Below are 23,516 nucleotides of genomic sequence, written 5' to 3'. Positions count from 1 at the left end.
GTAGCATGAAGTAAACGAGTGCAATCGTTAAAAGATGAATACACTTGGATTAGACAAAAGAGGTAAGAGTATCATTAAGAATCAATGGAGTGTTCAGATATAATGAAAGGGGGAAAGAATCAACACACGCCATGAAAATACTCTCACAGACGCCTTGGATAGGACAAATGCATGTTACTCTCATGCCCTCACTTTGAGGACCCTACAAACTACTCCTGTCAATTTCTCACAAGGGCAAATCTGCTATTTGGATAATCAAAGATAACAAGCTGACACATGATAATTTCCCCGCAAAGAATTCCTGAAGTGTATATGGAGATATCCAGTGCTTGTTCATCCCCACTGAAATACAAGGTTTTGACGTTAGAGAATGATTGGCCAGCAACTTCCACCTGGTTCAAAATTCCATGTTGCACCTGGCAAAAAGCGAGGTTGATGAGAAAAAATTTATAATCTTCTTCAAAGTCCAGACATGGTGATAGACCATGTCTGGACTAGCGCTGAATGTCTGGGCTAGCGAAGTTCAAAAATGTGGCAAACGAAGTCCATTCAAACCGTTTACCTTGATTCCACCTTTATCATTACCGTCACCCACCCCACTGATCTCAACTTGACCCCTCCAGTCCAAGCTAGAAAGTAGATTAAACTCTTTGACAGCCCGCTTGTGGAAAATTACATCGATTCCTCCAGCTCCTGTATCAAGCATGAGCAGAGCACTTTGCTCCATGAACTTTGCTAGCGCATGAGGCGTGTTGTCTAGCATGTGTAAAACCTGTCAACGCATATACAATCAACCAGTTCAGCCAATTAAAAATCAAGGGCTGTCTTGTTTAAAATCTCAATCATCATGTTCAGATACACACGCATGCTGTGCTTTGAATTATTATCATCACAACCACTCCGTCTATACATTGTAAAATAGAAGATGCTAGAACATTACAGGTTCTCAAAGAAATTTCTTTAACTGCATCCCTTGAAATTTCTAACACCTCTCTTGGCTGAATTATGACGACCAAAGTAATCTTTCTATCAGATGTCCATGTGACACACAAGTTTTACAATTATATACTCAAGCCTTAGTAAAACAACAGGACTTTTAAGTGAAAGAGAAATTGAGGATTAAGCTTCAATTTACCTCCCAGTTTACTTCACGATTGAGAGGTCTGTAGAGCAGTGGGTCATAAAAGGACATTTTGAAGTCTGCACTTGACATCTGCAAAACTCCCATAAATCGAGTGATGTTTCATCATTCATGTGTTCATAGAGATAAGTCCGTATTGACACTGCCCTTAGGACAAGACACTTGTGTTGACAACAATGAAATGCATTTGTCTAGAACAGCTAGAAAACATGAACAGAGAAGCTTGGATTGGAGGTTCACCTCAACAATAGCTCGACAAAAGATATCATAACCCAGTATTCCAGAGACAGATTCTGCCACGCCCTTTACAACATCATCTGAAGGAGCCTACGCCCATTGAGCAGCTCAATGGTCTGTGACTCTCTCATGGCAATTTATTGTTCTTTTTTGAGACGTTAATTGTCATGCTTACCTCTATAAAGACTGGAAAGTCAATCTTCAAGGGGCCAAGCTCAAGCGACTTGCCTCTACGAAACTGGGATTTGAACTGAAAAACCACAAATCAAAGAGAGACAAAATGGAATCACTCCTGCAATGTAAAACAAAAACAGGTACATAGCTGAGTAATTACAAAAGTTGATGGACAATAGATGTACAATCGCTTGAATCCACGTGAGTACATAGTTAGCGCTGAACAGTTTTTGCTTTAGGGTGAAATTTATTCTGTACCATTCTTTTTTATTAGACTATCTTACAATGACACAGGCAAAGTAAAGTGAATTTAGAATAGAAAAAAGTGCTTTTTAGCTAGGGCGAATTCAATGGCTTCATTGGCAAATATCTGATCACATTCATGGTAGCCATGAAACGTGCTTCGACAAGTCCAGGCGGGAAAAAGATTCGTTGATTAAGCAAAACACATGCCATTTCACTAAAAGGTGAGCTACCATAGATTAACTTCACCGGAATGCTGACGTGGCAGAATGCTGACGCAGCTGGCTGTACGGCAGCACTGCATGACGTGGCAGGAATGGTACGGACAAGGCCCGCGTTTTGCGGCGCATCCCACGGAAAATCCGTACAGCCTTTTTGCGTGGACAGTTTACGGCAGCTTTGCTTTTCAGGCTACGCAAATTGAAGAGAGAGAGAGCGAGAGAGAGAGAGAGAGAGAGAGAGAGAGAGAGAGAGAGAGAGAGAGAGAGAGAGCTCTTTTTGCTTTATTTTAGGCTCAATAGAGAGCTTAAGAGAGAAAAAGAACAGGCTTTTAAAATTCACAGCTTTTGAAGCTTTTGGGCTCTGCTTTTAGCATCCCCTTGTAAACCTTTATATTGGTGGTTTGGGCTCTCACTTCTCAGAGCATCTGGATGCAGAGTCTGAGAGTGAGTCCCGACCACTCTTGTGTACTTTGAGTTGCAGATGAAGACAAAAAGAAATACAGAAAGGGGCGCCAGTCTTTGGGGCCAATATCTCTAGGCACGGAACTCCGCCGGGCCAGTGTCGAATCAATTGTGAACTGTGAACTGTTTTGAAGTCATTATTTGTGGTGTCGCAGTAGATTCTCAACTTGGAGTGTCCAAGTCTATTACAGTGGTGTCAGAGCACGGCCAATTTCTCTTCTACGGGAAATCCGATCCTTTTTACGCGGCACTTATGGCTTCAGGCAGAGATCGGTCGCCTTTCTCTGCATCCAGAGATGCGGGAAGAGATCACAACGAAGATTCATGCAAGGAGTACGGCCCGCCTCGGCCTACTCACGCGGAGCTCGAAGAGATGGAGCGTCGACGATTGATCGGCGATGCAACAAAGATGATGCTTAATTTTGCGAGGGAGTTTGCAGAATATATGAGCCAAACTTCTTTCGATGAGGTGCACACACAGTGGTGGCAGACCACAGAACCACCCCTCAAACCGGCTCTCAAGAAACCTCCTACTCCCAGGATAGATACAGAGCAAGAATTAGAAGAGGTGGTTGATGCACGATTTGCTCAGCTTTTTGACACGCAGGACAAAGCTAAAAAGCACGACAAAAAGAAAAAGAAAGGCGCTGACTTACCGAGTTATTTGGGTCGTCAGTCTACTTTTGAATCGGCAAGAAAGCAAAAGAAGAGTGTTCGATTTGAAGGAGTACCCAGTTCTTCTTCTTCTTCTGACAGTTCTTCTAGCTCATCTGACTCGAGCGAAGAAGATAGAAAAGGCAGAAAGCGAAGCAAAAAGCAAAGCTTCGGGAAGGGCAAGAAAAAGGCAAAGAAGCCTAAATCTCGTCTTACTTTAAGGGGAATGCTCGAACCGGGTGGTCCACGCTTCTATTAAACAAGACACTGCCAGCCAGTTAAATGACTGAAATTCAAAAGGCTCTTTATTTCTTCTTGGCCAACTGGAGAGTATGAACGCGACATACGCGGATGACTAAGAAGGATACAGTGGATGTAACAAACTTGGACACTCCAAGTCAAGAATCAACCGCGACAGCACCAAATAACCACTTCAAAACAATTCACAGATCACAATAGATTTGCACTGGCCCGGCGGAGTTCCGTGCCTAGAGATATTGGCCCCAAAGACTGGCGCCCCTTTCGGTATTTCTTTTTATATTAATCAATCATCAAAGTACAAGAGAGCGGTTAGGGTTTCACTCTCAGACTCTGCGTCCAGATGCTCTGAGAAGTGAGGCCCTCACCACTAATTTAAAGGTTACAAGGGATGGCCAAAAGCAGAGCCCCAAAAGCTTTTAAAATCAAAAGCATCAGTTCTCTCTCTCTTAGAGACTCTTTTCTCTTTTTTTTTTTTTAAAAAGCAAAAGCAAAATTCGCGTCGCTCATCATTTTCCCCAAAAAAAAAAAAAATAATAATAATAATAATAATCCGCCTCCGCGATTTCCGGAAATTAGGGTTTCTGGCAGAAATTAGGGTTTGCAAGAATTTTAGGGTTTCTGGCAGAAATTAGGGTTTCTGCTGTCCGCCACATCATCACTTTGTGACATACCCCCCTCTTGAAAGCATTGTAATCGACCGCGATTACGCCTGCAAAACCGACAAAAGCCATAAACCGTCTTAGCAGACACTGACTGTTAGTACCTACGTACTAGGAACACACATCTAGCACATGTACAAAATCGACAGTCACATCACACGACATCACAGGACATCACCAGACATCACAGGACATCACATGACATTCAACATTCATTCGGATCTTAGACCATGATTTATCGGCGATGTAGCTAGCAATCACATCTAGGTCCAATCGGGACCTCATCGATGTCCGATTGACTAACCCCTATTGCAACCATGTCTATTCGAGATCAAGTAGACCAAAATGCTGCAATCATTTCGGCTATCAGTTCCTGCACTCACAAGAAGTCAAGAACAAATCAGTATCATAATCAGGAATTCCATTTCATAAAGTCATCCAGCAGAATACTGTCAACTCTCAGTATCCCTGAAGCTCAAAGAGACATCGGTGACTTTAGTATCAAAATCGAGGCATCTGTTGACAAAGGAGTGGAGTAACTCCCCTCTTGTGCATCCCACTGCACCAGATCTTCGGCCAAGCTGAGTTTCTGGGTTCCGTTTGGAGTAGACTATGCTAAACCAAAACATCGAGGTAAAGTTTCACAATCCGAGGAGTATCTGCTAGGTCCTCCTCCTCCATCCACTTCGCATCAAATGCAGGAAAGTTCTTGAACTTAACCAAGAACCGCCTTCGGACTTTACCTTTCTTCGTATCCTTATGTGCCAAAATCTGTTCAGGAACAAGGATCTCCTCGTTTTCTTCCACTTCGGGTTGCTCATCAGGCTCCCCATCATCAGGCACATCACCCTTAACAGGGTTCAAGAGACTCACATGCAATGCATTGTGAATCCTCCAAGTATCTGGCAGTTTCAATCGGAAGGAGACATCATTTATCTTGTCAGTAATCTGGAAAGGTCCGTAGTATCACATACTAAGCTTTGGAAAAAGCCTCTCCTTTCCCTTTTTCTTTCTTAGGCGTGCCTTCTCAAAAGTAAGAGCACCCAATCATCCTCCTTCAGTTTCCAGTCGCGACAATGGCGATCCGCTGCCTTTTTCTGTCGTTCTTGAGACTCCTGCAAAGTCTCGCGAACCTTGGCAAAAGCCGTATCCAAATCTCGCGAATATTCATCCGCTTCAAATTTCTAATCTTTCATGCTCAGGAAGGATGGAACCTTCGCAGCAGTTTCAACAATCTCACATGGCATCTTCCCCGTCGAAGAGTGTATCGTGTTATTGTAGGTAAATTCCACCAAAGGTAAGTTCTTTTCTCATTGAGTCTTCTGATGCGAGATACAAGACTTCAATAAATCTAAAATCACTGAATTGGCAATCTCAGATTGCCCGTCAGTCTGCAAGTGGAACGATGACGAGAACTGCAACCGCGTGCCAATGTTCTCCCAACTTGCCTTCCAAAACAAACTCATAAATCTGGGGTCTTTGTCGGAGACAATCGTCTCAGGCGTGCCATGTAATCGGAAAATCATCGTGATCATTCTGTATTCTCGGGAGATCAAAAAAAATGAAATCCATTTCAATATTTTCCTAGGGGCGGGTGGGTATGGGTTAAAGGCTGTAACAATCCCTGTGCCTTATGCCTGTCAAACTTGACCTTCTGGCATACCAAGCAACTGCGCACAAACTCTTCCACATCCTTCTTCAGTCTCCGCCAAAAGAAATCTCTCTCTACCTCTTTCATGGTGGTAGCAATGCCGCGGTGACCCGTAAAAGGTGGACAGTGGCAATCAATCATAACCTTTTCCCTCAACGGCTGTGTAACGCACAACATAGTCTTTTTCATCAAGTAGCCTTCCCGAAGGGAGTATCCAGCTACTGTCTCCCCATCCCGTATCCGTGTGAAAATATCTGCAAAACCTGTATCTGTGGCATATTGATCGACCATATCCTCGAAGCTCCTATGATGTATCGCGGAAATAGCCAGAACCAACGGTTTCCGAGACAAAGCATCTGCCACCACATTCTTCTGTCCCTGCACATGGACAATCTGGAAGTGGAACAGTGACAAGATGTTCACCCACCGCATCTGCTTTTCCGAAAGCTGCTTCTGTGACAAGTAGCGCAAACTCTGATGGTCTGTAAAGACAGTAAAATCCGCTCCGAGTAGGTAATGCTGCCACTGAGTAAGAGCATGGATAACCGCCAAAAGCTCTTTCCCATAGATCTGTGCTATCATCTCCGGCCTAGAGAACAAACGGCTCTCGTAAGCTATGACATGGCCTTCTTGCAGCAAGACCGCACCCAGACTACGACCACAAGCATCACAATATACTTCAAATGACTTCTGCAATTCCGACAACGTCAAAATAGGTCTCGTAGTCAATTTCTCTTTCAATGTCCGAAAGGCAGTCACCTCTGTGGGTCCCCACAAAAAAGGTACTCCTTTCTGTGTCAAGGTATGCAAAGGGGAAGCAACCTCTGCAAACTTTCGTATGAACCGCCTGTAGTACGAACACAGTCCCAAGAAGCTTCTAGCTTCATGGACATTCCTCAAATCGGGCCAATCACGGATAGTCTCTATCTTGGCCGGGTTCATTTGCACTCCTGCTATTGACACAATGTGTCCCAAAAAGTGTATCTCTGGTAGGAAAAATTCACTTTTCTTAGCATTAATCACTAATGTGTGATCTCGTAATGCCTGAAAGACTTGAAGTAGATGATCTCTGTGTTCTGCCTCATTCTTCGAGAAAAAAAATGATGTCGTCAAAGAAAGTGCCAACAAATAGCTTGTACTCTCGAAAAATCCTATCCATCATCCGGTTAAATGTCGCAGGAGCATTGGTTAAGCCAAAAGGCATCACCAAAAACTCAAATAACCCAAAAGTCGTCCGAAAAGCTGTCTTGTAGACATCTCCTGGCGCTATCCTGATCTGATGATATCCACTCTTCAAGTCAATCGTGCTAAAGCACGAGGATCCACACCAGCACACTTACATACAGATGCATTTATATACACAGCACTACAACTGTGTGTGTGTGTGTGTGCGCGTGCGCGTGCGCACTGTGTGTGTGTGGGAGTGTATGTGTCTTTGAATGTGTGTGCCTGTGCACGGGCATGTGTCGTGCAGGTATGTACGCATGTGTGCGCTCTATGTGTGTGTGTGTGTGTGTGTGTGTGTGTGTGTGTGTGTGTGTGTGTGTGTGTGTGTGTGTGTGTGTGTGGGTGGGTGGGTGGGAGTGTCTGTGTGTCTTTGAATGTGTGCATGTGCACGGGCATGAGTAACATCACATACATGCAGGTATGTACGCATGTGTGTGCACTATGTGTGTGTGTGTGTGTGTGGGAGTATCTGTGTGTCTTTGAATGTGTGTGCATGCGCACGAGCATGTGTAGCATCACATACATACAGGTATGTACGCATGCTAAATAAATTTGTATCAACTTCTACATTTCCCTAGGCTAGTTTGGATGAAAGCAAAGGTAAGAAGCTTGCTTGCTAAGCCTAAAAACACATTTTTGTTTCATGAGAGAAACAATTTCAGGCGTTTAACCCGCAGGCATTCCAGTGGCCACCTAAAATGTTTTGGCCTTTTCGCGCTTCAGAGCTACTGAAATGCATTTCGCAGTGACATTAGATTTAGGTTTTAGGGCCTTTCAAAATCCATTTATGAATGTTTCAGTTCCATGTTTGACTGAAATTAAACATTCAATTGAAACGTTTCGTGGTAAAAAAGCACATCTTGAGGTGAAACGTTTCAGCCTTGAAACATTTCACAGTGACGCTTCACATTTCAAATATTTACTATTCATCCGTCTGCTGACACATCCAAAATATCCTTTTTCAATCTCCAAAATATCTTTTTTGAATTTACTGAGTCCATAAACAAACAGAGAACTATATTTTCTTCTTGATGTAACTCAACAAATATAGTCAAATAGCAAACAGCCAGGCCAACAAACAAACGAGCCAAACATGGATACCGTGCTATACATGATGCAGCAAGGGGTACCTATGACTCTTATCTTGTTGGATGCAATAAAGAAAGCGCACTATAATTTGGAAATCACCAACCAAAAGACAACAAAACATCATCTTACCTTCCCCTCTACGCCAGTAATGTAAAGCTCACCAAAGGCTGGCATTTCAACCTCATTTGCCTGCAATTTATTAATTGAATTATTAAGTTCAGATCCTCAACAAACCCAGAACCTAAATTTGAGATCTTGAAAGCTTCCCCAAAAATGGTATGATTCATGAACCATAACTGTACATCTAATTCAATCAAGCCCTGTCGAAGACAATACTTTCTTCTTTAAGAGTGCTCAAAACCTAAATTGCAGAGCGTGAAAAAATTCCCCCAGAAATGAATTCATGAAAGTCAACTGCAGACATAAGTCAAATTAAGCTTGTTGAAAGAAAGGCTTTCTCGGATTGCGAAGCTCAAAACGTAATTACTGAAGGGCCTGAAACATTTCTCAAACACAATCTTGTGAAATGCGACAATAGGCATCACTCAGGTGCCGAAACAACATAAGTACACTGTTTGATATAAGAAAGCATTGTGTTATGCTTGTCTCCCCAAGACCCCTCCCAACTGTACCAATCAAATTATCCTCATGGTACGAGTACTGTGCCCCCACTTTCAGGTCAACGCTAAATACTAAGAGACCACCAACAAACTTCTGTTAGGGGGAAACCTGCAGCCATAGTGACTACAAATCGAGATAAGCTTTTGAAAGTGATAACCTTTCACATGTTCTATTGTAGGCTTGCTAGATGCAATGGAAATAGAATCCGGTCATGTTGAGATAAAGTAGCTTGCAATTACGAAGATGCACATTCACCAAAAACCTTCAAAATACTACCAAAGAGTCACAATGCCCTTGCCTTCTTTGCAGAAATAACTAAGCAACTTGCTCCAGTGTCAACAATAAAATACCTGCAATACATTCAACTCTGTAAAAACGCACGAAGAAAGCACGCCACCTTTCAAATGACAGTAAAAACACACAAAAGACAAGTTTTGCACACACCACCACCCGATTCTGCTCTCTCAAACTTTCAGTGAAAATAGATGAGATTATGCACAGACTACAGCATCTTTCTGTGCTTGAGAGAACAGATAATGTCAATTACCCCATGTCTTTCCCATCGATCAACGGACGAACCACGTGATGACCACTTCTGACACGTATCATCTGTTCAAACAACAGTCAGACAACTTGTAATTAATTATCATGTAATCCCAATGATACAAACTTTTAAAGCTTAAATAGTTTGATCCATGGTAATTGTGACACTTTTTCATATTCCTTGAAATTCACGAGACACGTACAAAAGTCCTGACTTGAGTTTGTGGGACAAGCATTCTGACCCATTAATAAAACCCCTAAACTGAACACGTTGAATCGTTCCACTGAGCATTCATTTCCTACTCTCAGCACCACTAACCATTCTGTTTGGACCATGATTTGGGTTCATGGGCCAAGCAATCAGACCCCTTTCATGATAAGACTTCTCACTTGAACACGTTTATCATTCCAGTAAGCATTCATTTCCTATCCACAGCAAATTTAAAATTTAGCAGGCTCAAACAAAATAGTAATAACCCTCCAAAAAGTGATCCAGTTGTGACATATAGCTCGATAATTTCTCTCATAGACACTAAAAGAAAATACTGGTTCTCCTTAAAATTGGAGAACCAGTTTTACCCCTTTAAAAACTTCGAGCAGAAATCCTCGCAGAGCTTGGACATACAGCAGCTCAGAGACAAGACATCATTAGAAGTTCAACCTTGTGCACAAAGCACAAACTCACAACAATATGAATATACTGAATAGCGAATAAATCGCTTACCTCCAACCAGACAATAGACAAAAAGAGAGAATAGTCGAGTCGACGCCAAATTGGGGATGAAACTGGCCCGTAGGGCAGTAGACTTAAGCTTTCATCAGATCATTACTTTAACTTTACGACACAAAGGTACTTCACAAATAAACCTGTGATGGGGAATTACACTTCAAACAAAACATGGCTTGGCAGCTAGAGCGCTTCCAAGCAAACAACGACACCCTCTAGGCCCCACAAACTGGCGCCCCTTTCGGTATTTCTTTATTCTTATTACACTTGAGAGAAAACTGTATAGTTCTACAAGCTGTCCCACTTTTATCGGGCTAAAATTCCCCTACCCTAACCCGATTTTGGTAGCATAACCACAATAGAACTCTCCACAGACAAAATCCCGAGTAAACAGTGACTTTCCACGAACTTTAGAGCACTTTACCAAGGTGAGAAATTACAGCGCACTGAATTCTCTGTATTTGGCCCCCAATTTGCACTAAAACACCTGTTTGGTGATTCCCTAGCTTCCCCAAAAGCTCCTGGGACCTCTAGGCATCAAATTGGCCAAAACCCTAAACCTGCAAAAAATTACAGCAAGCTGTAATTCTCTGTTTTGCGCTCCAATTTGCATGCGGATCACTCCTGTGGGTAGCCCTCGGGCTCCCGCATCTGTAGGGTCACTTGCACTTTCAATTAGACGACATTCCTCGTGGGAAATCTCTCTAATTGTCATGTACAAGCACCCAAGGCTTTCCCGAGGCTCCCCTAGCATTACCTTGCAGTTTAGGTGTGAAACCCTAAACCTGCAGAAAAACACAGCAGGCTGTAATTTTCTATTTCGTGTCATTTTGAGCTGAGTAAACATGTCTACGCATGTATCAAGAACTCCCACACCCAATGGGACAATTCCCCTGTAAATCGGACAAGTTTTCACGCGAGAAAACTCTGTTTTCGCATTCCTTCGCGATGAAACTATGCATACTTGAAGGGGATTAGCAATTAGCTAATCCGGCTTCTGTGCAGAAGGCTCTTGCCTTGGCAAACGCGCATAAAACCCCCAGAACTATACATGGTCATCTGAGAAGCCCAACTAGTGGGGCATTACCATATGTGCAAAGGGGGGGGAGAGATGCCCGAGAGCATCCTCGCAGGTAAAGGCTGTAGAAGCCTTGGTGCCTTATGCCTATCAAACTTGACTTTTTAGCATACAAATAACTGCAAACAAACTCGTCCACTCCTCGGCCAGTAAAAGTAATGCTCAACACCCTTCAAGGTGGTATCAATACCGCCGTGGACAAAGGCACTCTTGTTAGATTTACACCACTCTGCTACTTCACACAGGTCTAGGGCACTTCCTTGTACGGCTAGTGTCTCCAGCTTGGCCACCCATGTATAGGTTGCACTTTTGTCTAGCCGCCCACGTTTGGGGCGGCCGCTCGCCCAGTATGGACTCCCTTGGACACTCATATATATGAGGCCAAGGGGGTACCCATTTCATACAGATACAGATTGACACTGTATTGGTCTTATGCTCTGGTAGTCAAGGGGGCTGATCACCCCCTCTTCCCCATCTGCAGTGTTTGTGTTCTTCTCTCTCTCTCTCTCTCTCTCATTTTGCGCTTTCCCTCCATGGAAGAAAAGAAAGACTTTTTAAAGAAGAGGCCAACCCTGAAGAAAACAGGTATCTTTTTAGGAGATGATCTTACGCTCTCACAGCTTGCACATATGAGAGAGGTCATGCCAGAGATTATAGCAGCAAGGGAGAAGGGGAAGTTAGCTTTCTACAGAAATGGACGAGTAGTGATTACAGAGCACCGCTCTACATGACGGTGCGAGACCTATGGGACCACTCTCAGGATGGCAGTTTGGAACTGTAATGGTTCGTATAGACTTGATGTGGGGGCCTTTGAGGATAGCTTCAGAGACAGAGACATTGTTTTCTACTCAGAGACTCATCAGGCTCCAGGACAGTTGATGCCGCACATATCAGGATACAGATGGGAGACAGCTTGTAGGACATGCACCAGAACTGCACATGGGACTAGAGGATCAGGTGGTGTAGCAGTTCTTTTCAGAGAGGAGCTCCAACCACTATTGCACATAGTTCGGAGAGATGATCAGGCCAGATACTTGTGGGTGGTATCAACAGCACAGCTCTTCATGGTCTAGGTGCATCACCTCTCTCTCTCTCTCTCTCTCTCTCTCTCTCTCTCTCTCTCTCTCTCTCTCTCTCTCTCTCTCTCTCTCTCTCTCTCTCTCTCTCTCTCTCTCTCTCTCTCTCTCTCTCTCTCTCTCACGCTTCCGCACGCGCGCTCACATGGTATCAACAGTGCAGCTCTTCATGGTATGGGTGCATTACCTTCCCGCATGAGATTCTCCTCCCTAGGGCTGGATCAGCCAGGCAGCGTTTTCAAGCATCAGATGCCAGAAACAGGGGAGCACACATCTCAGCTTTTTTTCTTTTGCAGGGAGAGGCCAGCGCTCAACCTCTAGCAGCGTTCCATCGGAAAGAACCTGCGTTTTCAGCCATCTGCGTTTTGGGCAGTAGACCCTAGCGTTTTTGGGAGGTTGCTGCGTTTCACTTTAACAGGCTTACACACGCTGACAATGCTTGCGTTATACAACAGTTTGGAGGTCTCATTGCTTGCACCTCTGCAAGGATCCCTCCTTATCCCCTCTCCCTCATTGCCTAAACCATTGGCTAGGCATTTACCTCGTCTGGAGCAAAAGTTCTACTTGCTGCGTTTTCAGGTTTTCTGCGTTTTTTCTACAGCATATGAGGTGAGGATCTTTGATCTTGTACTTTCAAGTACCCCTCTCTTCTACCTCTAGGCATCTTTGCCTTTCACAAGTGGTTTTCCTCTTCATCCAGCGCTTTTCTGGACCATTGTACCTGCTGTTTTTCTCTCATTTCAGCCCCTAGACGGCTGAGATACACGGAATACTCATTGCCTTCTTCTGCAACGCTCCCACCTTGTTCGGTGGCGTACAAGCTTGCTGTTTTTTGCTGTACAGCAGCAAATTCAGCCTCTTAGTACTTGATTTTTGGGTTGATAGCAGGCTGGACATTCATCCATTGCGTGGTTGATTACCCCTTTGCTTATCAGGACCATCCGGTGGTCGTCTGACCGGGTATTTGGACTTCTACAGCTCTGCAGTACACGGTATTTTTGATATCGGCTTGATCATCTACAGGCGTACGATCCATTCATTCCAGCCAAGTTTACAGGTTCATGCATTGACAGGCTTCCGGTCATTCTCATGACAGTTCCTGGGCTTCCCCATTTCTCCAAACGGTTTGACTATAGACACCACAGATGCTATTGGGCAAGACACTTGCAGGTCTATTGGCACTTCTTTTACGACAAGGAGTTGTTTTCACACTCAATTCAGGACCTTCACGCAGTATCTTCACCTTGCATCGGCGGAGTACAGCAGTTTGCTACACTGCTCGTGACAGCACTCTATCATGGAGATCTCTCGAAGGTCGGGACACGACAATGGAACCATGGAACCGGCCCGTAGGGTGGTAGACTTTAGCTTTCACCCGATCATTACTTTAACTGTACGACACAAAGGAACTTCACAAAGAAACCTGTGACAGGGATTCAACACTTCAAACAAACCACGGCTTGACAGCTAAAGTGCTTCCAAGTAGACAACGGCACCCTGTTGGCCCCAAAGACTGGCGCCATTTTCGGTTTTTCTTTATTCTCATTACACTTGAGAAAAACCTGTAAACTTCTACAAAGCTGTCCCACTTTTATCGGGCTGAAATTCTCGTACTCTAACCCGATTTCAGTAGCATAACCACATTAGAAGTCTCCACGGACAAAATCCCAAGCTCAATGACTTTCCACGCACTTTAGAGCACTTCACAAAACCTAGCGAGACCCTAAACCTGCAAAAAATTACAGCAAGCTGTAATTCTCTATTTTATGCTCCGATTCGCATGCCGATCACTTTTGTGAGTAGCCGTCGAGCTCTCGCACCTTTTTCTTTAGGACTAACAACATCAGTGAATAAAAAGGTGAAGTGCTAGGTTGGATGAGACCTTTTTTTAGAAGTTCTTTTACTTGGTTCATTATTTCTTCATTTAGGGCTCGGCTAACTCGGTAAGGTGGCCGGTTCGGTGGTGTACTACCAAGAATCAAATTAATCCTGTGGTCTTTAGGACAAGGAGGAGGTAACTCGTCTGGAAGGCCTTCAGAAAAACAATCAGCCTGCGTATGTAGAAAATCTTGTTGTTCCTCTTTTAGATCAAACATATTTGACCTTTGTTCATCATTCAGTTCTTTCAAGAAGATCGAGTAAACTAAAAGAGTGGATTTCATTAATTTGGAAACGACCGAAGCCGATACAAGTGGGACGGACTCACCCTTCAACTTTACACCAAGTACAATCTCTCGGTCTTTCTCATTCTTGTGGAACCATATAATCGACCACAGCGCTGTTCTTGTGGAACCAAGGGATTCCTAGGAGGACATCACACCCTTCCATAGGCATGATATAAAAGTCCTCGTGCCCTAGATACCCTTGAAAATGCCCTAGACAGATCTAATGGCAACATCCCGTCCAGGTGCCGCTAGAACAGCCTCCGCTTGTGGCCTCATTTCTTGGGGCGTAATTCCAAGTCGAGCCGCCAATTCAGGTGAAATAAAGTTGGCCTTGGCTCCTCCATCAAAGAAGATTAGGGCTTCTTGGTCGCGCACTTTGCCCCATGCGCGGCAAAGTTCAGTACTTTCGCCCATCTGATCACGGTCGATCCACATGCAATCTGGTACCAGTCCTACTTTCGTCCTTCCTTTTCTCCCGTGCTCTTTGGCTGCTCTGGAACTCTCTAGCTTGTCTTTTGATTGTTCTCTGGGTGCCTTTTTGGGGCACTGTGCTAACACATGTCCATGTTCTCCACATTCAAAGCCCTTCCCCATTTTGAGATACTCAACTCGTTGTTCATCAGTCAGTCGTGTATCTTTCTTTTTCTGAAATTTTCCTCTTCTTCGATTAACCATCAATGGCAGGGATTGTTTGGGTGATATGCCACATCATCACTAAACCCATCCTTGCTTACCCTCCTCTTGAGTCTTCAGTTTTGCTCATGCAGATCCGCATTGCAAACCGAAGGTTCATCAAGCAACACCCTAAATCAACAAGGCACCCTACAATACTAGTAGCCTGAATGTTTTAAAGAAAAAAAAATTCCATATGGAAAGATGGCACCCCCTAGATGTGTCGTGGTTTTCTATTTTTACGAGCACTCGCTCGATGGATCCTAAAACAATGTATACCATAGAAAATCTTATGTATCGTTCAAGAAGATGGTAATGCAACTGCATGGAAACATCATTCACCTTTCAAAGGATTGGAAACGGACCATACACACCAAATGAGAGTTTGAGACACTTCTTACCAACTTGCTTGAGCCATTGCTTCAATATCCTTAAATACACCCAGTGATCCTCCTTATACGAGACATCCTGATAATATGCACATGACACCTCATGTACATGGTTTTTGGGAGAGGATTTGAAAAAAATTGACTTGCAAATTCTTGTCATCCAGTTGTACACAAACCGATTCAATTAAACTAATAATCCATCGGGTGCTGCCAATGGTGGCGACCGCCGACTCTCTTGTGCAAGAGCATCCCACTCCACAATCTTAACACATCCATTTCACTACAATTATATGCTTGAACTCCACCAAGATTAAGGCATTATCATCATTATATAAGGCAAGATGTTGATGCAATAGCCACACGGGCATAGAGGGTATAAGCAGGAAGAGTATTACAAGGCCATTCTAAAAGCATGAGCATTTGCTCAAGAGGCCTCTCAGTTGACCTCATAGTGGTCTCGTATGGTCCCGTACGTTTTGTACGCGTACGATGATGTGCGGTACTAAACGAACTAAAAAAATTTATGATGTACGATGACGTTATGTATGTTCAAATTTAAAAAAGCAAATAATTCTCAAGTCTAAGGCTTAGGCCTTAATACTTATAGAAACTTGACATTTGTATAGATTAGAAGTTAGTAGTTACAATACTACAATGTAAAGAGTCAAGACTCAAAGACTAAAGAGAATGAGCATTACATAAATGATAAACCAAAATGATCATTGAAATTTGATAAGTAGAGACTCGAGAGACAAAACTCAAGATGATACAAAAAAGTGGGGGGTCCAAGTGGCAAGGGCTACAAAGTACTCAAAAAATGGCACACCATAATAGAGAGACTAAATAGTAAAGTCACTAGTCACTAGTTAGTGCTCTCATCATCTTCCTCTTCTGATCCTTGCTCATCAACATCATCCTCTTCCTCACAAGAGTCGAAGGATGACGTCTCATAATCTCCATCACTAATGAGGTTACCTTCATCATCATACTCTGGCTCTCGAGGCTCTCTATCCTCCATAGTGATGGCCGCCGCACAAGAGCCGCTTCCGGAGCCTCGCCGCACATAGGTCCTAGGAGCCTCCGTGGGTGTTGTTGATGCTTTGCCTCTACCTCTTGTAGCCCTGGCACCTCTGCCTCTTGTAGCCAATGTAACTCCATGGATGACGACCTTCTTGCGTGATCGTGTGCGAGAAACCCGGCGATCAATCTCCTCAAGCTCCAAGTAGAGCTCACGAAAAATCATTTGCTCCTCAGGGTCTTGCTCTTTATTGACACTCTTTAGAGTGTCAATCGTAAGTGTGAGCTCATCCACATTGACCTATTTGACATTTACAACATTGGACAATGAAAACATAATTAGTATATTCAAACTAATTAAAGACTAGAGTATAGAAATGGAGTGAGTCGTGATTATAATTTATAAGTTATACCTGTCGAGCCATAGGCATCTCATGCATAGAGCGCAACATACGTAAATTGGAGCGACAATAGATAAGTCACTCTAATTGCTTCGTTGTTGAGAGCTTGTTTCGGATTTTGGTGTGGATGAGGGAGTATGCGGACCAATTACGCTCACATGCTCCCAATGAGCAATCCTAAAACACATCAAGAGAGGCATAAGCTATAAGAGACTATAGTTAAAGAGATTAAGCACAAAATGTAAAAGTTTGAGGCTCGTCGCTTACTTGGCCAAGAACCCTCAAAGCAAGTCGTTTGAGAGTAGGCAATTGATAGCCAAAGCTCTCCCACCAAAATAAAGGCTTCACCAAGCATTGCCGCTTCCAACACAAGTTGGAAGTAAATGCGGTGCCTCGTTGGTCGCTATAGTTGATTACCTCTTGGAGAAATGTTCCAATGTCCTCTTCTTTTAGCACCTTAAAGAGGTAATTGTTGCGCTCCTCAATAAGCTCTTGATTTGCAAAGAGTTCGGGCTTCTTGTAAGCCGGATGCAAGAGAGCCGCAAAGTAATGGATAGGTCTCTTCATCCAATCCCACCGCTTTGTGATTAGGAGGAGAATGTCATCTCTCTTGGGAGAGTCCTCGAGGTAATCACTACAAGAAGAGAGAGGAAATGTACTAAGTAGAGAAACAAGCATGTAGAATTTAGATATATAGAGAATGTATTATGTAATAATAAATATGTAGTTATACCGTGTTTCATCGGGAGCCCCATCTAGGATTGTAGACTTCTCAATCTCCTTGTAAGCTTCCTCCATGAAGTGCCATAGAAGCCCAATAGTTGCCCCTTCCATGTCGGTCATGCGGAGAGCCTTGTACAAGGGCAAGATCGCAACGACAAGACCCTTAATTTCTTGCCAAAACTCCTCCCGCAAGCAAAGCCGTTGGATGGCTTTTGCATCTTGTTGTGAAGCGGCGGACTCTCCATTCATCCACTCCTTAAACTCATCGAAGACCATGGTCTTTTGTATTTTGTTTTGCACATCATAGAGCCGCTCTAGAAGTAGCCACATGGCGGCAAAGCGAGTGGCCGATGGCTTCTTCAACTCAAGGTCGGAGTAGGTGCGGTAAATGGCAAGCACCCTCACTTTGCCATTGATGAAATTGATGATGGAGAGTGCTTGGTTGAGGATATCTTTCACCCAACCTAGCTCCCCTATGTCTTCAAAGAGAAGGTCAAGGCAATGAGAGGCACATGGAGTCCATACTATGGATGGAAATTCCTTCTCTAGCCTCTTACTCATTGCCTTGCAATTTGAAGCATTGTCGGTAATCACTTGCACGACATGCTCCGCACCGACCTACACAAGAGGCATTTGTGACAAGAAGAGTTAAAACTTAAAAATTAAAACATAGGACTCATTGGCAATTTCTCAAGACATAAAGGCTCGATTTACGGTTTTACCTCAAGAATGGCTTGGCAGATGTGCTTCCAAATGAATGCCCCGGTCACTTTCTTCCCTCTCGAATCCGCATCCACTGCCCGCAAGAAGTACGTGCCAAGAGGACAAGAAACAAGAATGTTGATGATGCCCCTCTTCTTGCGGTCGCTCCATCCGTCGGAGAGGATAGAGCATCCATACTTTGCCCAACCCGCACGTACGGGCTCAAGTGACTTGTCAATCCTTGCCCTCTCTTCATCAAGCTTCTTTGTTCTCATGTCGTGGTATGACACACCCGTCCACCCTTCGCATGGACCAACCGCCGCAATTGCTATGATCATCCTCTTCCATCGCTCCAACCGAAGAATGTTGAAGGAGAGATTGCATTCAATCACCGTGCAAGCAATCTCTATTTCCGCGATTCTTTGTCTCTCCTTGAAGAAAGACAAGGGGCCGGAGCATCCACCCACCGATTTCGCAAGAGAAGTTTGCTTTGCCATCTTCGGAGGCCGGCCACCATCACTTGAAGACCCCTTGGACTTCTTGGACTTCTTGGAGGAGGCACTACCATCGCATGAGGCCGCGGTGGCACCGGTAGCCATGGACATAATTGGAGAGGCCTCTTCCTCCAAATCGGAGCTATCAACATCCGGCGACACGAACTCATCCGAGGTGACTCTACCCTTGCGTGTCTTCAATGGAAGATACTTTCTCTTGCATTCCGCAAGGATATCTTCGGGGATATTAGGACATGGCCCCGCTTGTCCTCCCATCTTTGTCAAGTGGATGATGAGACGGGTGACAGAAGAGGTCATACCTTTTGGGCAATATTTGCACCACCACTTGCAAGAGTTTTGCTTGCCCCCCACCCGCTCAAAATATCAGCAATGCTTCTCAAAGGCTTCATGAAGAGGAGGCGGCATTATGTAGTATGTAGCTAGTAGCTACTAGTATGATGTATGATGTATCAATAGATTAGAGAGAGAGAGAGAGAAAGAGAGAGAGAGAGAGAGAGAGGGAGAGAGAAAGAGACCCAAGGAAGCTTGAGGAGAGACCCATCACCCAAGGGAGCTTCAAGGAGAGAGACGGTAGACCCAATGGAGACTCGAGAGCTTGAGCCCACTTGAGAGCTTCAATGGAAGCACATGGATGATGAGAGGCTAGAGCATTGAGAGGCTTAGGGCTAGAGCTTGTACAATGTAGCTTGTAGTTGTTGGATAACAAAGGGGAAGGGTTGCTTAAATAGGAAGAGCCTAGAGGAAGAGCATGTGAGCAATGGGCATTGGGCAATAAGCATGGCAATGGCCCATGGGCCATGGGCATTGCAATTGGCTTCAAAACTGCCCGTAAACGGCTCCAATATGGATCGGAGGCAGATATTGACCCTATCTAAGGAGCATAATCAAGCTTCAGCTAAGCCAGCTTTTATTCACACATGTCAACGAACGCCCAGCTTTTGAATGCTTTTTGGATATAATAAAAAAACCCCAAGTCAGTTGTAACCAGATTCAGAGTGCTCTCAAGTGGGCATCTCAAAGGAAGTTTCGAAAGTTAAACAAGAAATCTTATGTTGTGTAGTGCAAGCAGAACCACCCGAGTGGATGAGAGTTGTAACAACGAGAGAGCCCAATAAAATAGGAATGTACAAGCTTTGGCATTGATACTTTTTCTTGATCCTAAACGAAGCGGATCCAAAATTCACGAGCTAACTCTAGCAAAAACAATGGCCACATTGGTGCTCTCTCCAAACAGGTGTGACAATGCTCTGCCTCTGTGCATGTCACGTGCACATTGCACTGGAGCCACATGGACAAGCTACTGCTGCTATTTAGCTTGGTACTTCCTGAGCCTCTAGGACATGCATGATCAGGCAGGTCATAATTGCATAGCCTCACTTGCACAGTACAATCACTTAAGCATACAGGCATATGACACTTAAGTCATTAATTAGTAATTGACTTTGACATGACATTTATAAAAAGTAGGTAGGGAAAATCGTGAAAGAACCTATAAGCAACCCCTTGGTCCCCATTGGGAGCATCAGAAGATGAGTACCCAGTACCCTAGCGCTTTCCCTCAACATCCATCAATGTTTCCATCGTCACCACCTTGAGCATCAACAGATCAGCCCTAGCGTTTTTGTAACAGATAACCCAGCGTTTTTGCACCAAATCACTATCTAACGTTTTTGCATATCATCAGCATGGAACACTCAGTATTCAGCATTTAGCCATTGTATTAACATTTGTGCAAGTAATTAAAGCAAGTACTTGCTTTAGCAACACAGCAAGGGGGACCCTTGAGGGTCGTTGGGACCCGACATACGGTGTCATCTCTCTTTTCTCTCTCTTCGCTCTCTCTTTCATTGTGTTCAGTCCTCTCAATTGAAGTGACGTAACCTTGGGTTTGTGCAGAGTACTAAGTCTGAGCTAAAATCCTTAACCCCTTCCGACAATACAATTCTCTTGCCCAGCCATTCTAAGCACATAAAGATGGACATGCACGTTACTAGCTCAAATAAAAGGATAGCAACACAACAACTCTCCTAGGTCACAATTTCCATCGACGCTGTAATAAACTGGGGATTAAGACAAGCGGGGGAGTAAATTTTATCAAAAGGTCACATTCGCATATGAAACAAATCAGGTACAAGGTATCCATGTCTGAGTGTAATAACATGCATTAATTGTCCCCGTTCTATGCATCCTATTGCACATATTTGGGGCCAGATACTAGGTAGGACCACAACCAAAAAGGGTCTATGACAAATACATCGTTCCACATAATCATAAAAGGGAAAAAGCAAAAATTGTAGTAAAGATAGGGCCACGTCAAAAAAAAAACCCACACTGCAAAAAGTCCCATATGACGATGCAAGGGTGCCACTCAGTCTTATCTTATAAGTTTGGCACTACAATACCTAAAAACATGACTCGTACAACTCCAAAGTCTTGAACAACATAAAAACGTACCTCAACAGATGGTGAGCATGAGTTGTCCACTTGTATGCGAGGATGATGACTCAAGTACCGAGGTTTCAGCACAGTAGGATTGTAGTCATAGATGTTAATATCTGAACTATCACTACTGCAAGCCATGCCATTACTTGCCCCATTATAAACATGTTTCCCCCCTGCTGCAGGTAAGTATGCTGTTGACATCGCAAACTTGTAACTGAAACCTAGCTGCAAAACTCCCGAGGGCAAATCTTTGTCAACAGACGCTGAGATACGACCATAGTGATAAAGAAAGCTGAACAAGCCTAGCTGTCTACTAGCATAGAACACAGAATCACCCACCATTAAATCAGCCCAATTTGCAAACTCCCATCTTTCCACTCCACCGAAAGCCTTAAGTTCCATCCGTACTGGGAGCCAACTTGTTGTGTCCACCAAAACATGACTCTCTATCTATCCAAAAAAAAAACACTGTACATCAACTTTTCCACTGCATCAATAAGTAAAGAAAGTACATTGTGGAAGATGAAGGCAAGGTTAATGTAAAAGCTACAATTTTTGCATTTACCTTCTTACCCTTCAGTGAGATGGATAGCCAGAGCTCATTATTTGTATATGCATCATCATTCAATGAAGACACTTCTTTCTTTTTTATGAGCAGGTTTAATCGCCCTCCCCCTGTGAGCCAATAGCCTGTTCTGACCCATAGGGCGGACAAACAAGCCTAGCATTATAGAGCCAAACGCATGAAGCAGTAAGTAGATGCGCTGAAAAAATAGGAGTCAGTAAGCTGTATTGTGATAAGTACCTCCAAGTTGTCAAGATGGAGGTCAGTAACATAGCCACTAGCATCAGCGTGCCATGGACTATGTTTTCCATCATATCCATGTTCAAACACAATTTCCTCTCCAATAAATTGTTCATAAAACCGCCCATCCAAACACCACGTCAGTCTCCAATCACCTTCCAAACCAAAGCACTTTTGTCTGCCTGACTGCAAAGAATGATGGTAACACCATTACTTATAATAAAGCAACTCCTTCTAATGAGAATAGGAAAAATGAGGCTTTGCAGATTATGGAGTTGACCAAAAGGTTCAAGAAGGATAATGTGGTAAGAATTCTTAAAATGCAATGTTTGCTTGAAACTTCTAAGTCTCACTGAAACAACAGTGCTTTTGTCTTTCCATTTCACACGTTTATTTTTTTGGACGTAAAAAGGCTACATGTTGAGTACAAGTAGGCCTCTTTGACGCTTGTGTGGGCTAGTCATCTAGAGGAAGTACAATGCTATGAAGGAGCTGAAGCCCATTGTTGATAGCCTGAAGCAAGCTTAACACATGAATCAAAAAACAGGAAAATGTTACCTGTGACAGTGAAGTGATAATTGAGGGGGCAGAGATGAAGGCCAAGAGCGAAGCTCATTTGGTCCAGTATATGCTCAATGTGCAATTCGGAGGCAGTGATGGAAGGTGCTACGGACGCTGTGCTGCAGCTACAGATATGATCCGCTTTGCAAAAAATGGAAAAGAACGAGGATTTTGCTGCACGTGGGGGGCTGGAGAGATGCAATTTTGCTCCATAAGGGCGACTGTGAAGCTGAACTCTTCCAGCACCTACTTGCCCTGTCCTTCTCTGAGGAACATGCGGCGCATTCTTTGGCTCTGCACATGAAAAACAAAGAGGGCTGGCCCAGACTGCACCTCCTCCTGCCATTCTTGATAAGCTCGGCAGGGCTGGAGAGCCTTAGCACATGAAGAGGAAGGTCGTCGGATCGGCCAGCGGATGAAGCTACCTGCTGGTCGGCTGAAATCGAGGTGAGTGAGCACATGAACAACCCAGCCGGAGAACGTGAGGCAGAGAACACACCATCGTTGGCGGGAGAAGAGGAACAGGACAAGAAGAGCTGCGTTGCTATTCATTGGCCCGGCCAGTGTTGTGCCGCCTGGCTGAAAGAGGTGGGCTGTGAACTTTCTCGGTAGGCGGCCAGCCAAAAAGTGTACGCCACGTCAGCTTGTGACCCAGTCGGCCGGAGCACACTCCACCTTGTGCTCAAGACTGCAGCTCCGCCTTAGCAAGCATTAACGTTAAACTTGTGAGAATTTATCTAGAGGGAAGAGAGGAGGAAGAGAGATAGCACTAGCACATCTAGCCGTGCGGCCAGTTAGCCACGACCAAATGATGATGTGGAATATTCCATGGCTGGCCGGCAATTTTGAGCACAAAGGCTCCAGTCGGCCATTGGCCGGTGACTTTTTTATTAAGCAATGTCGTCGACAGTGGAACGGCCGTGAGGTTTGAGCACATGGTGGCCGGCCGGCGGCAGTCAAAGAGAGCACATAGAAGGATTAAATAGTTCCTTTTTTTTTGTAGATGCTTAGGAGCGTGCTACGACGAGGGTTGGGCTACAACGGCCAGCCAGCCACTCCA

At 44.2% G+C, this 23,516-nt stretch overlaps 2 protein-coding genes across 3 annotated transcripts; both read right to left on the bottom strand.

Annotated features, from left to right (window-relative positions):
- Positions 1–27: 27 nt before the first annotated feature.
- LOC147440874 (uncharacterized) lies at positions 28–23,023 on the bottom strand. Of its 2 annotated transcripts, XM_086482688.1 has the most exons (14): positions 22,707–23,023; positions 22,454–22,581; positions 21,896–22,077; positions 21,656–21,811; positions 21,430–21,540; positions 21,103–21,315; positions 9,188–9,249; positions 8,939–8,990; positions 8,149–8,208; positions 1,554–1,628; positions 1,382–1,468; positions 1,136–1,213; positions 563–772; positions 28–416 (listed from the first exon to the last, which is right to left on the bottom strand). In XM_086482688.1, exons 1-14 carry the CDS (start codon positions 23,006–23,008, stop codon positions 219–221), a joined length of 1,914 nt encoding a protein of 637 aa, XP_086338814.1. In that variant the 5' UTR covers positions 23,009–23,023; the 3' UTR covers positions 28–218. The 2 variants fall into 2 exon arrangements, with proteins under 2 accessions (XP_086338814.1, XP_086338813.1); XM_086482687.1 differs by having other exon boundaries at positions 21,430–21,536; positions 21,664–21,811; positions 22,454–22,937.
- Positions 15,836–16,622, bottom strand: LOC147440875 (uncharacterized). Its single transcript, XM_086482689.1, has one exon. The coding sequence runs from the start codon at positions 16,531–16,533 to the stop codon at positions 16,153–16,155; it is 381 nt and encodes a 126-aa protein (XP_086338815.1). The 5' UTR covers positions 16,534–16,622; the 3' UTR covers positions 15,836–16,152.
- Positions 23,024–23,516: the final 493 nt, after the last annotated feature.

Source organism: Adiantum capillus-veneris, chromosome 15, assembly GCF_014529385.1.
Source record: "Adiantum capillus-veneris isolate H3 chromosome 15, ASM1452938v2, whole genome shotgun sequence".
Lineage (NCBI taxonomy): Eukaryota > Viridiplantae > Streptophyta > Polypodiopsida > Polypodiales > Pteridaceae > Adiantum > Adiantum capillus-veneris.
Note: the sequence above shows the minus strand (reverse complement) of the source record. Positions and strands in the feature narration are given on the sequence as shown.